The sequence below is a fragment of the Saccoglossus kowalevskii genome, chromosome 21, assembly GCF_978046115.1.
Source record: "Saccoglossus kowalevskii chromosome 21, keSacKowa6.1, whole genome shotgun sequence".
NCBI lineage: Eukaryota > Metazoa > Hemichordata > Enteropneusta > Harrimaniidae > Saccoglossus > Saccoglossus kowalevskii.
This window is the reverse complement of record NC_140661.1, coordinates 1,860,355-1,872,366: the sequence shown is the minus strand read 5'-3', so window position 1 is coordinate 1,872,366 and position 12,012 is coordinate 1,860,355. Positions and strand designations below refer to the sequence as shown.

Below are 12,012 nucleotides of genomic sequence, written 5' to 3'. Positions count from 1 at the left end.
CATGAAATCAGCTTGACGAACAAAAACTGTTGAGGTGCACATATGTGAACTGTATTAGGTCTTATTTGCATAGCAAAGTTAAACTAACAGTGTTACAGGAAGTCTCAGAAGTATTAGGGCAGCAAGCTACTCACTAATTTGCTGACACAACTTTGGTTTTGACTAAATTAGATAATCTATAATTTGATTATATCCAGTCATTCTCATTCTACCACCATCAAATGCTAGTCATCTGTTTTATGAGGTTTTACAAGACTGAAGAGTGTTTGTGTTGGCCAAAACTGCTTTAGTTAAGGGCTGCTAACTTGCAGCCCTTATGCTACCGAGACTTGTTGTAAATAGTGTTAACAAAAATGTTAAATGTTGGACATTAAACAAACTTGGTACGCATGGTGGCAGATACTGAAGAACGGGAAATTATTCACGCAGTTAAATTAGGTAGCTCTCTGTGCTAAAATTAAAATGTCTTCAAGTGCTGCCATAGTCACGATGAGTGCGAGACCACAATTACATACAGTTTATTGTTCACATCTTGCACATATTAGACGAGTTATTATCATAATAAATTATCGAGAATAAATCAGACAAAACAAATGGGACAACTTGAGATGAATCCACAGTCCACCCTTCTAATAGAGCAAATACAGTATATTTTCAATCACATGCATTTCTTACCTTTTGTTTTTCTGTCTCCTGCTTTGACCACTCCTTCTGTAAATACTATTTTCATTGCATCCTTTAAAAACTGTTTATCTATTGAAAGCTCAGGCATCATCTCAACATTTTCCACATCACCAATTCCAACAGGTTTGGAGTAAACAGAATCTAAAAACATCCACACAAAGACATGATTACTAAATAACAGTGCAGGGAGGGGTGGTTGATGGGACTAAATTACTAGTACTTTATTCAGTTTTTGTTTTAATTGTATTCATTCTAGTAATTGTTTTTAATATTTATTTTTTAACTCAGTCTTTATTTTATTCTTATTTTCTATTATTGTATTGTATTGTATTTAGAATTGTCCTAGTCTTGTAATACTTTTTATTTACCATACTGAACCCGCTGATGGTTCGGTAGTGTAATAAAGTTGTTATTGTTATTATTATTATTATTATTATTATTAGTAACTGGTAGCCATACTTTAATATTCAAACTACAGGTATGAAGTATTACAATATTCTGTTATTTAAAAAAAAATTTGCTTAGTAGAGTTTTCAAGATTTGCTTCAATTTCACACAAATTCAAAGCATACATGTACAGTGTACAGGCTATTTCTACATAATCTGATTATAAAGGTGACATAAGGTTCAATTCATTAAAATACATAGAGTTGTAAAAACAACTAGCACATTCAAGTGGGAATTCAGTTGCCAGAAAAGAAGAACCTTTCATTTTTGCCTAATATTATATACAACATGGAAAATGACTTAATCGTCCAGTGTTTTATCAAGTGATCTGGATTATTCTGCGCATGCCTCTGTTATTATTAGCCAAGCTTTCCATATGCCAAGTTTTATATAGAGGAACAGCAATAATTTGCCTTGTATTCACAGTGTCAAATAATGTAAATGCATTAATTATTAACTGGGTTTTAATTTTATTGATAAGTAAAATCCATTAAATTAAATCTATGTGAACATGTAAAATAACAATAATACTCATTGTTCCTTGACAAATTTGAGAAATTAAAACACAGTGAATATGCTAAAAACATCAAAGTAGTGAAATTGAATGTCAGTGAAAATAAATGCTTTTACAGTAAACTTATTTGAAATTTGTCTGCTTTTATATATTTTTGATTTTGTAGATAAAATAAGCAGCAACTCGGCCAAGATAACTCCAATAAGTAATCAAAGAAAGCTTAGAAAGAACTCCTGTGTGCTGAGAGTATTGAAGACACATTAAAAATTAATTCAAAATTACTTGTACTTGAGATATTGATGGAATAGCTGAAAACTAATTATGTAAATCAGGTAACTGATATGAACAGATTTAAGTGTAAAACTAATAAGGTCTGCACAATGTACCAAGTTTCATTGAAATGTGATTAGAACCCAAAAAATATTAATTATTATGCTAATTAGAGAGTTAATATGAACAGATTTTAACCCAAAATTAATCAGGCTGTCTATTGTCCTAGAGCATTTATGTACCAAGTTTTATTCAAATGTGATGATCAATACTTGAGATATCAGTATTAATTAATTATGTTAATTAAGTGATTAAGAAGCATACATATTTACCAAAAACTAATATGGTGTATAGTCCTAGGTTCATTGAAATGTGATGGGTACTCTTTAAAAGTTTCATTGAAATCTAATGAGTGGTTTGTAGACAGTGCAACAGCCATAGAACAACAAAAAATTAACTAATTATGCAAATTAGGTAATTAATAGGCACAATTATTTATCCCAAAATTAATCAGGTCTCTGCATAATCCTAGAAGATCTATGTAGCAAGTCTCATTGAAATTTGATTAGTACTTGAGATATCAGGTGAAAAGCTAAAAATTAACTAATTATGCTAATAAGGTAATTAATATGCACAAATATTTACCCAAAAACTAATCAGGGGTCTGCACAGTCCTTAAGTAACTATGTACCAAGTTTCATTGAAATGTGATCATTACTACTTGAAATATCAAAAGCTGAAAATTAATTAATTATGCAAATTAGGTAATTAATATGTACTGATATTACACTAAAAACTATCAGGTCTGTGCAGTGACCTATGACATCTATGTACCAAGTTTCATTGAAATGTGATGATTAGTACTTGAGATATCAGAGGAAAAGCCAAACATTGATTAATCATTATGCAAATTAGGTAATTAATATTGCACAGATTTTTACCCAAAACTAATCAAATCTGCGCATTAGTTTGGAACATCTATGTGTGAGGTTCCATCAAAATCTAATGAGTGGTTCTTTAGATATCAGTGGAACAGTCATGGAACAGCTAAAAATCAGCTAATTATCATGCAAATTAGGTAATTAATATGCATGGATTTTTACCAAAGCCTAATCAAATCTGCGCATCGGCCCAGAGCATCTATGCACCAAGTTTCATCAAAAATCAATGTATGGTTCTTGAGATAGCAGTGGAACAGACGGACACACACACACACACACACACACACACACACACACAGACAGACACACTAACTGCAAAGACTCCCTTTTTGTGCTTCGCACATGGGAGTCAAAAAGGAGATAAAAAGCAATATTACATCAATAATTTCAACATCCGAGATAACTCACATTGTAAATCATTTACAGTTGTTGTGTGAATTAGTAATTTTAAAAATAAACACAAAAATCTAATAAAAATAAATAACATGCAGTGGCAACTCAGTATATATTGTCATAATATGGCTGAAAGGCTGAAAACATAAAACTATTTAAGAACTGTTTATCTAAATTTTCACATCACCAATTCTAAATGATTTGGTGTTAACAGAGTCTAAAAACACAAGCCATGCATGGCACAGTCCCTGTCAGTTATCAAATTTAAGATATATAATTTTGTTTATAGTAAAATAGTTGGAACATAAACATGTCAGAGATATGTTGTCAGTTGTATTATGAACAAACCTGATGAGAATTCACACTGAACTAAAAAAAAATTAAAAATTTTAGCTACATGCAATTAAGGAACAGATCAGAGATTCATAGACTAACTTGTACAGAAACTGCCATAAAAGCCAAGAAAAAAAAAAACATGAATCGATAAAATGGAAGAATACATAAATTCTGATTTTGCATGGAGAAGCTTCCACTTCCAAAATTTTGGTTGAAAAAATAGTGGCATTAAAAAAATTGAAAGAAATTACAGGTTCCTCGGAGCTTCATTCTAAATCTAATCTGCATCTTGTAATTAAAACTTACCGTAATTAGCCATAATTTCAAATTTCTTTCCGACACCTAACTAAAACAGTTCACTTGTTACTTCTATCTATTCATACGCAGACTTAGCTTGGGGGAAAAAACAAAATAAAACAAACCTTTGAAACTTGACATGTCGGTAATATTTTGTGCTTTGGCTGCGTATAAATGATGAGACTACCTAAGCTGTTTGATATTAATTAATAGAATAATTAAGGTAACCAATCAGAACTGCAATTGATAATTAACCTGTTCTATTCACAGATTAACTAATCAGAGAGATTGTATATTATCAGCATTCAGAACTAAGACAATTAGTAACTGTTGCCAGGAAAGAAATCTACTCGTGGATGACAATTATTTCAGTAACAGTAGCATTGTGAAAACTTGTAATGCTGCATGTTGAACGTTTCTAATGATAGAAACAACAAATACTGTAAAAGTTGCTTGGAAGTAATTTTCGCTGAAGGAATGATTCAGTGAAAATAAAATCCAGCAAATATACCTTTTTCTATATTTTACATTTAACTTGTCAAAAATCAGTGAAAATAAATTCCATACAAAACACCCAAAACGTCTTTTCAGCGAAAATTAATTCCAGCTAAAATAAAATATTTTACAGTAGTAGAAATGGCCAGTTGTCTGGAGATAGTAGTACTTTAATTTGAATACAATTTATCGATACTGTAAAATACTTCATATTAAGCTGGAATAATTTTTTTTGGAACACCAATTTTTGACGAGTTGAATGTAAAATACAGAAAAATATTTGTTAAGACTTTATTTTCATTGAATCATTCCTTCAGCGAAAATATATTCCAAGTGAAAATAAATTATTTTACAGTAGTCAGTATAGTGACACTTACCATTAATAATGCGCTGTGATTGTGTCATGATTTGTCTAGTAAGAACTGTGTATTTAACTAAAATGAATACAAATAGTATATCAGTATATAAATGTATATCAATCAGAAATTTATTTTGATTTGTTAAATACAATTATTATATGTGAAAATAAAATATTGCACTATGCACTGTAGTATTAGTTCTACAGCTTTTTGTTTCAAAAGGTCATACTGATTTGTTAGAATTTCATTAAGCATGTAAACTTCAAAGTTCAAGGGAGGTCAATGGAAATTTCCATTACTCAAACTGGTTATTTTACCAATTTTTTGGTAATAATAAAACAATTTGTTTAGAGAAATAAAATTGTCATTTTGACTTATTGTATAAAAATAAACACTGCTGCAGGGGTAGAAAATTGCAAAAGGAAGCACTGCAATTTAGCGGCTTCACCAAGTGGGGGAGATCGGGTTCCCCCTAGCAGGGTGTGAAGTTTTTGATAATTCTAGGTTTATAATGGAGTATTCTATGGCTTCATTGGGGCCAAAATTACTATCAGACAAGTAACAGTTGAAGACTGATCCCTGGTCAATCAGAATTTGATGGTTACCAGAAGATCTGCTCCGTAGGATAAGAGGGCACATGACCATGGCAGGAGGGCGCTGCGCCCCTGTTCCCTTGTTTAAAAAAAAAATCCCTGCTGCTGCATCAACAGTTTCCAGGTAAAATTTTCACCGAGTAAATGATGCACACATAGACAAATTAATTAAAGGGCGGTGGTCGTCGTGCCGTGTTCTGTTTGATATGGGACTCATAGCGACGTATACAACACGTATAAAATACATTGTTTATTTACATGAAATTCAAACACGCGATGACCAGATGACCACCGTGCTTTAAATGACATTCAGAACAGGCATTCCAGTAGTTGACCATAAAATAAAATCTGCCCAAGACAGTCACTTGAGGACTAAAAATCCAAATAGTAGTATTATTTATAATTAGTTTGTTCCGATTTTCTATCAATATTGAAAACCTAAACACAATTGTGATGAAAGAAAAAAAAAAAAAAAAAAAAAATGGGAAAAATTAATGAATATTACTGATCAATCAATCTATTTAAATTTTTATCGCTGGAGTGACTGGTAAAAAATTAGGCAATTCAAATGAGGTAACAACATACAAACTTAAAAACAAAGACATTTTGGATACAGATTTCAAGGAGACAAGAAGCCACATGGCCAGAAGTCAAGGTTGTCCTACTTTGTGGACACTTTGGGTTAACCATTTAAAATCATTGGGGGGGGGGGGGGGTGACGAGAAGAGTGACCATTTCTAGTCCCTCTATGGACTATGAAGGCACTGTCTACCAGTGCCATTTTTTCATAGTGTGTCTGTACATTTATTTTTCTTAAATATCTAACAATTTTGCTGCTGTAACACCTCTCAAGCATTTTTTCTCGTAATGTCTAAGCTTTCAATTGTTTTTCTTCAACAAATTTCACACAGTCTCCTCCCACTTGGTACATGCACCAGTGACCAGGTAACTTCTCTACCTACCTACCTACCTACCTACCGGGTATCCGTGATGATACACTAACACTTATCACCCGAAAGCCAATATAATGAACATTGCAGTACCTACGGACACAATTTTCAGCATCGCAAGAGTGCCATTTTGACCAAAAACACTACAGTGACACACTACGACATTTTCATAACTTTTAACTGTGTCAACAATATTCAGACCGGCGTCACTACCAGCCAGCCGGTAAGGGTCGTCCAGTGATCATTGTCATTTTTGTCCGAGGGAATTTCTTTAGATCGAAATCAGTATTTTTTTTACAGTCAGTTTTACGGACCGGCGTTGCGAAATACACACTTCGCGTTACCATTTTGCAGATAGGTTTGGCACCGCGGAGTTAGTCAAGGGCATGGCCCGGTCTGTACATCTACGCCGTCGTGTAAGCTAACATACGACCCAAAACGATGTACACAATAATGAACATCGCGGCATGAATTTACATCCAGTCAGGATTTGTACACCTGAAGAGTGCAGTTTTGACTCTAAACAATGTCAGATGCACTTTTTCATTACTGTTTGATGCCACAAAGCAGATTTGATAATGATCGACGAAACATACAAATAACCGAATCAGCATAATTCTACCACTACATACAGTGGTAACTGTGATGTACATAAGTAACACTTACCCAAATTAACAGTATTTTTTACTCTCAGAGAAAGCAATTGCGAACAGACACGTTGTGGTACAGCTGAAGGTACGTTTAACAACAGTCGACATAACAATACACTCATAGCAGAAACCAAATAGAAAGTCCTTTTATACCCAGCAGTCGGAATATTCCACACGTTTGACCTTTGACACAAATCCTGATGAATATTTAACAGACATGAACCACTTGTGCAGTGTCGAGCGAATTCATGAGGGCAATGCATGACTGAATCAAAAACGTCATTTTCACAACTATCAAAAGTGGAATAGATAAGATAGTTTCTGGAAGACTTATTATGAAAAAGAGGTAGCTAAATGTCTCATTCTGCGTGTATTATTTTTCATTTTTTTTCGACCAAGTCATCGCTTATAATAGCGCCACCTACGCCCACGTTTAGTAGTTCAATATCAACTTTATTCCACAGTACAGCACAAATACAAAACAAAGAATCAACAAAAATAGCTTAAAAGTGCTGTTGGAGTAAATATATAAATACCCGAATTTTTATTTTAGATTTAGCTATAAAAAGGATTAAAGGACATTTGTTATTAGTTTAAAAATAAAGAAAAATTTATCAATGTCACTGTTTTCAACGTTCGAGTTTTGCTTTTTTCTCTTTTGAATTTTTTTGTAATCTGCAAACTGCAAGTGCAAGTGCTGGCAGATAGTGCATTTTTGCCACTAAATTCATATTCCTGTTTGGGACTACATCTCTCTATTAACTGGCAATTGAATGGCCTTGGTCAAACACAAGTACCTGTAGATCTTTACCAAGGCTCCCCAAAGTCACATTCATTAACAAATGAATCTTGGTTGGTGGAATTGGCACGGTAAGGTAGTTTAAAAAAACATTACAAATATTTATTTGTAGTGTTTTACTTTTTTGCTCATAGTCATATGTATTTTCCTCAAAAATTATTTCCATAACCTTATTTTTTTTACACATATCCTTGTATAGCAATAACAAATCTAAAAACTCAAAAACTTTTCAAAACGTTAGTGAAACTGTTTTGACCAACCTTCAAACCAATGTAACTCTGTTAGTGACTCAAACTTTGTTAATGTCACTATGTAAAGTACTCTTGTTAAATTTCTTGTATGCATGTGAAAATCAGATTAACGAACATTGAGTTACAGTCTCAAAATGGTCATCATGAATTTTGAGTTACAATTTTGTTGCCCCCAAGTCAAGTCAAAAGTTGGCGTCGTCAGGCAAAAAAAGTATAACTTGAAGTAAAGCAGCCCTCTTTTTATTTCTTTTATGGTCCATATTGACAAACAGTCTGCTACTTCAAATAAGTGTTCCACTAAAAAATCAGTCAGCTACTTGGAATGATTTTTTCAAGAGCAGTCTGATTTCAAATAGCGGAAAGTTTTTTAGTTTTTTTTGAGTAGCAGGCTAATTGTACATATGGGCCACCATAGTTCTTAGTACACGTTTCAAAATATTGTAGTACATATAATATTGAATGATGGACCTTGAGACTGACACAGTTCATGTTATATTGAGAAACAATATCAAATCTTTATTAATTTCAGAAAGCGTTTGTTTGAATATACTTGAGTTTGATCATTAGTTTCTACATCACAAACTCTTTGAAGTGGACGTAGAAATGATTTCACATTTCACATCTTTTGTATTGGGGGGGTAGCACAAACATTTAAAACTTAAATACCATTTTAAGATCACTAACCATTATTTTTATTAATTGTTTTTTCCAGAAACACATATTAAAAAAAGCTTCAAAACATTTGACCATGTTTTTATATTTAGCAACTGCAGAGTATGCACATATGGTGTACTTTAAAATGATGTTGATTAGATTATAATAGAATAATCTCTCAGTGTACCAAAAATTCTCAATGTTTTTTGTGAAACTGTATTATGGATACTTAAACACATAGACCAATTCCCTCTCTCTAGGGTTTATGCTTAAACACATTTAACAAATATACTTCACAGATGTACGTACAACTTTACTAAAATAAAACACTAAGCAGACACCAGATTCAATAAAGATTCAATAGTAATGTTTATTACAACTTTTGCATTCAGGCACAACATATAGAGATTAATAATAGATATAACTCATACAACATAACTATTATTACATCACAACTTTATCTGTAACAAAATTTTGGGAAATGTGAAAAAAATTGACCTTTGAACTGAAAGTGAAATGTCAGAGGAAGACACCAAGGCAATTCATCAGAATTTCAATGTCTGCAATTAACAAATGAATTTCAGGGTTTTATCAAAATAATTAATTAATTTTCATTAGATATTTATGCTTTCACCATCAAGTACAATTTTTTTTTTTAAATCTCCAGGACTAAATGGAATGTATTGGGATGGACTGAATCACATCTGAATAGAAGATAGAGGAAAACAAGCGGTGTACAATATTTATACTACCAATCCTAGAGGGTGCTATTGTCTTAATTTTGGAATTTTGTATTTGATATAAAATACACAAGTTTCATAACACCATACTAACATGTTTGTTACTGAAGACTGGGATGAAATTAAACAACACAAAAACTGGGGTTACACAGATGTCAAGTCCAGTTAAAACAACAAATACAAGATAAATACAAGAAGTTCAATTGGCAGGATTTAGTTTGGTAAATAACTTTTCATTATAATATCTAAATAGAATAAAATATATTAATTTCAAAAGGGTTGTAAAAAAAAAACAAGATTAATTTTATCAATATATATAAAATAAACCAATTACCATCACAAAGTTCAGTTTAGTGAGATACATATTAAATTAGCATTAAACCCTACTATGGTGGCCATTTTGAATTTGAAAAGTGCAAACATATATACAATTAAGGAACATAATAATTCATTTTACCTTGCCCCAAGACCAACTTGTTAGACAAAATTCTTTGAAAATATTTATTTCTTTTCCTGACTATTGACTGACATAGACTGTAGTTAGCCCTTGATTTATCTGGGGACAAGGTAATGCAATACATTCAGTCATCTAATAACGGGAAATAGTAGATTGCACAAGGTAAATAAAACAGACCAGATGTAGAACAGAAAAGTATTTTGCACAAAAAGCAGATTACTTTTTTTCGAGATATCAAATAATGGGTCTTTGGATGGAGCTTTTATAACATCATAGCAGCCTGACATATGTGTTATCTGGATCAAAAACTAAAAGAAAGCGTTGGCTACATCGCTAATCAATCACAAAAATCCCTCATAGGTCCGACGAATAGCTGCAAACCATCGTCAGTCATTGCATGATTCATAAACTAACTGTTGAAAACAAAATTCATAAGATATATTGTTTTCAAGATGTCAAGCCAATGGCTGGCTTAGTATTTCTCATTAGTAGGGTCAGTTTCATTTGTAGTTTTGAGTCTTGCATACATATCAGCCTCTTTATCCTTCACACTCTTTTTATTTTTTAAATCTTTTTTATCTTCTTTTGCTTCTTCTTCATCACTTTCCTCACTACTGCTACTGCTGCTACTACTGCTTGACGATGAGGATGATTCACTAGAAAATAAAACAGACAAAAACAATATAACTAATAACAAGTCATGAATGACACTGCCTTCGCTAGTTGTCATTCTAAAGTTGCATGGACATAAATTGGCAAACATGATTTCTATGGCATTTTCAAGTTTATAGCACTCTCCATCCAGGTCAGCATTATTCTCAGCAAGGAAACCAGATAGCACCAAACCAGTACAACAGGTAAAATGACAAGGAAGTATACAAATCAGATCTGCAAATATGTAGAGTCAGTGTTGTGTCTGTTTGGATAAACTAGTTTGTGGCCCTGGATCAGTTTCAATATCTCTAATAAGGACAAGATTACTTCTCATACGACAATGATACAAATAAAGTACAAAAATCCAGAAGAATATTATCAAGTTTTTATTATCATACATTAATATTAACAAATCGTGTGAAATTTTATGTGCAGAGAAAACACATATTTATGCTTTGGTTGACAGAACTTCTCAAAGTAAAAAAAAAGAGGACCTGCGAAACTTTAAACAATTGTCAGACACGCAGTGAATAGCACCGGTATGTTTTTGTAATACATGTAGTTCCAGTGCCTTTGCTTTCTGAGAAAAAAATCTGGCTCTGCACCTGAAAAAAAAAAAAAAAAAAAAACATTTAGTCCAAAGTAAGCAGAGGTTGTAGCATATGTGCTCCCATTGGCTGTAAGATTTAATTAAAAAAGATATTTGAGTCTTTTTAGTACGAAAAAATATTACTTAATAAATTTATACCAGCCAGAAAGAAATTGCAGTTCACACTGTACTATTTTAAACATGTTCTACCAAAGTCTGGGATGAACTAATTCAATAGTTTCCACTCTACAAAGTTGTCAAATTAATATTCACAGGATTCTGCAAAAATAAAATATTAAGAATGTGCAAAAAGCCAGAGTACTTGTGCCGAAAATTTCACTTGAGCTGAACCAAATGGATGCCTAGCTATCAAAAGTAATAAAAAAAAACTATTGAGAAAAATACAAAAAAAACATTTAATATAAAAGCAGATAGAAGTGCATAAAAAACTAATCAGCAGAGATAGTGATCATGTAACCTAAGTGTATGTCAAATTTCCTTTGAACTGAATTGCATTGTCTCAGATTGGCTGCTAATTTGCATATTAATTTGCATACTAATTAACATATTGTAGTTGTATTAAAATATTATATAAAATAATATCCGAAGTTTTGAAAAAAAAAATTTTAATATTAAGTCAACATCATTAAAATTGAGGATTACGTGAATTTGACCCCCTCCCTAATATTATTTCACATATCCCTTAAAAACATGGCCGCCGTTAAATCCATCTCAATCGAGGTCCGTAATTTATTTTCCTGCTCATAATGGAGATAAATTATGGTAGCTAAACATTGAAATTGCCACCCTGACTTCTGTACCGAAATAAATAGCTGATTGGGAAAATGTGTCTCTGTTGACAGAGGTTCGATTTACCGATAAACTTCCAACACCGCATGGAGCATGGAAGTCCCGATCACGAATGCAATAACGCACTCG

At 32.3% G+C, this 12,012-nt stretch overlaps 2 protein-coding genes and 2 long non-coding RNA genes across 7 annotated transcripts in view; 1 reads left to right on the top strand and 3 right to left on the bottom strand.

Annotated features, from left to right (window-relative positions):
- Positions 1-7,123, bottom strand: part of LOC100373513 (cysteine sulfinic acid decarboxylase) — a 31,920-nt gene extending 24,797 nt beyond the window's left edge. Inside the window, exons 1-3 of the mRNA XM_002734215.3 lie at positions 6,946-7,123; positions 4,755-4,811; positions 676-825 (exon numbers count right to left, since the gene is read on the bottom strand). Of these exons, the coding sequence (XP_002734261.2) occupies positions 676-825; positions 4,755-4,811; positions 6,946-7,051 (313 nt within the window). The 5' untranslated portion in view covers positions 7,052-7,123. The remainder of the gene's footprint in view (positions 1-675; positions 826-4,754; positions 4,812-6,945) is intronic.
- Positions 7,124-8,978: 1,855 nt separating this feature from the next.
- LOC102802301 (uncharacterized) overlaps positions 8,979-12,012 on the bottom strand; it is a 47,463-nt gene continuing 44,429 nt past the window's right edge. For all 4 annotated transcript variants that reach the window (XM_085495359.1, XM_085495362.1, XM_085495360.1 and 1 more), the window contains one exon: positions 8,979-10,486. In XM_085495359.1, coding sequence (XP_085351485.1) covers positions 10,303-10,486 — 184 coding nt within the window. In that variant the 3' untranslated portion in view covers positions 8,979-10,302. The remainder of the gene's footprint in view (positions 10,487-12,012) is intronic.
- The window catches only part of LOC146729517 (uncharacterized), a 27,531-nt gene continuing 24,971 nt past the window's right edge, over positions 9,453-12,012 (top strand). Inside the window, exon 1 of the long non-coding RNA XR_014928101.1 lies at positions 9,453-9,594. This is a non-coding gene — a long non-coding RNA (uncharacterized LOC146729517). The remainder of the gene's footprint in view (positions 9,595-12,012) is intronic.
- The window catches only part of LOC146729518 (uncharacterized), a 1,759-nt gene continuing 602 nt past the window's right edge, over positions 10,856-12,012 (bottom strand). Inside the window, exon 2 of the long non-coding RNA XR_014928102.1 lies at positions 10,856-11,089. This is a non-coding gene — a long non-coding RNA (uncharacterized LOC146729518). The remainder of the gene's footprint in view (positions 11,090-12,012) is intronic.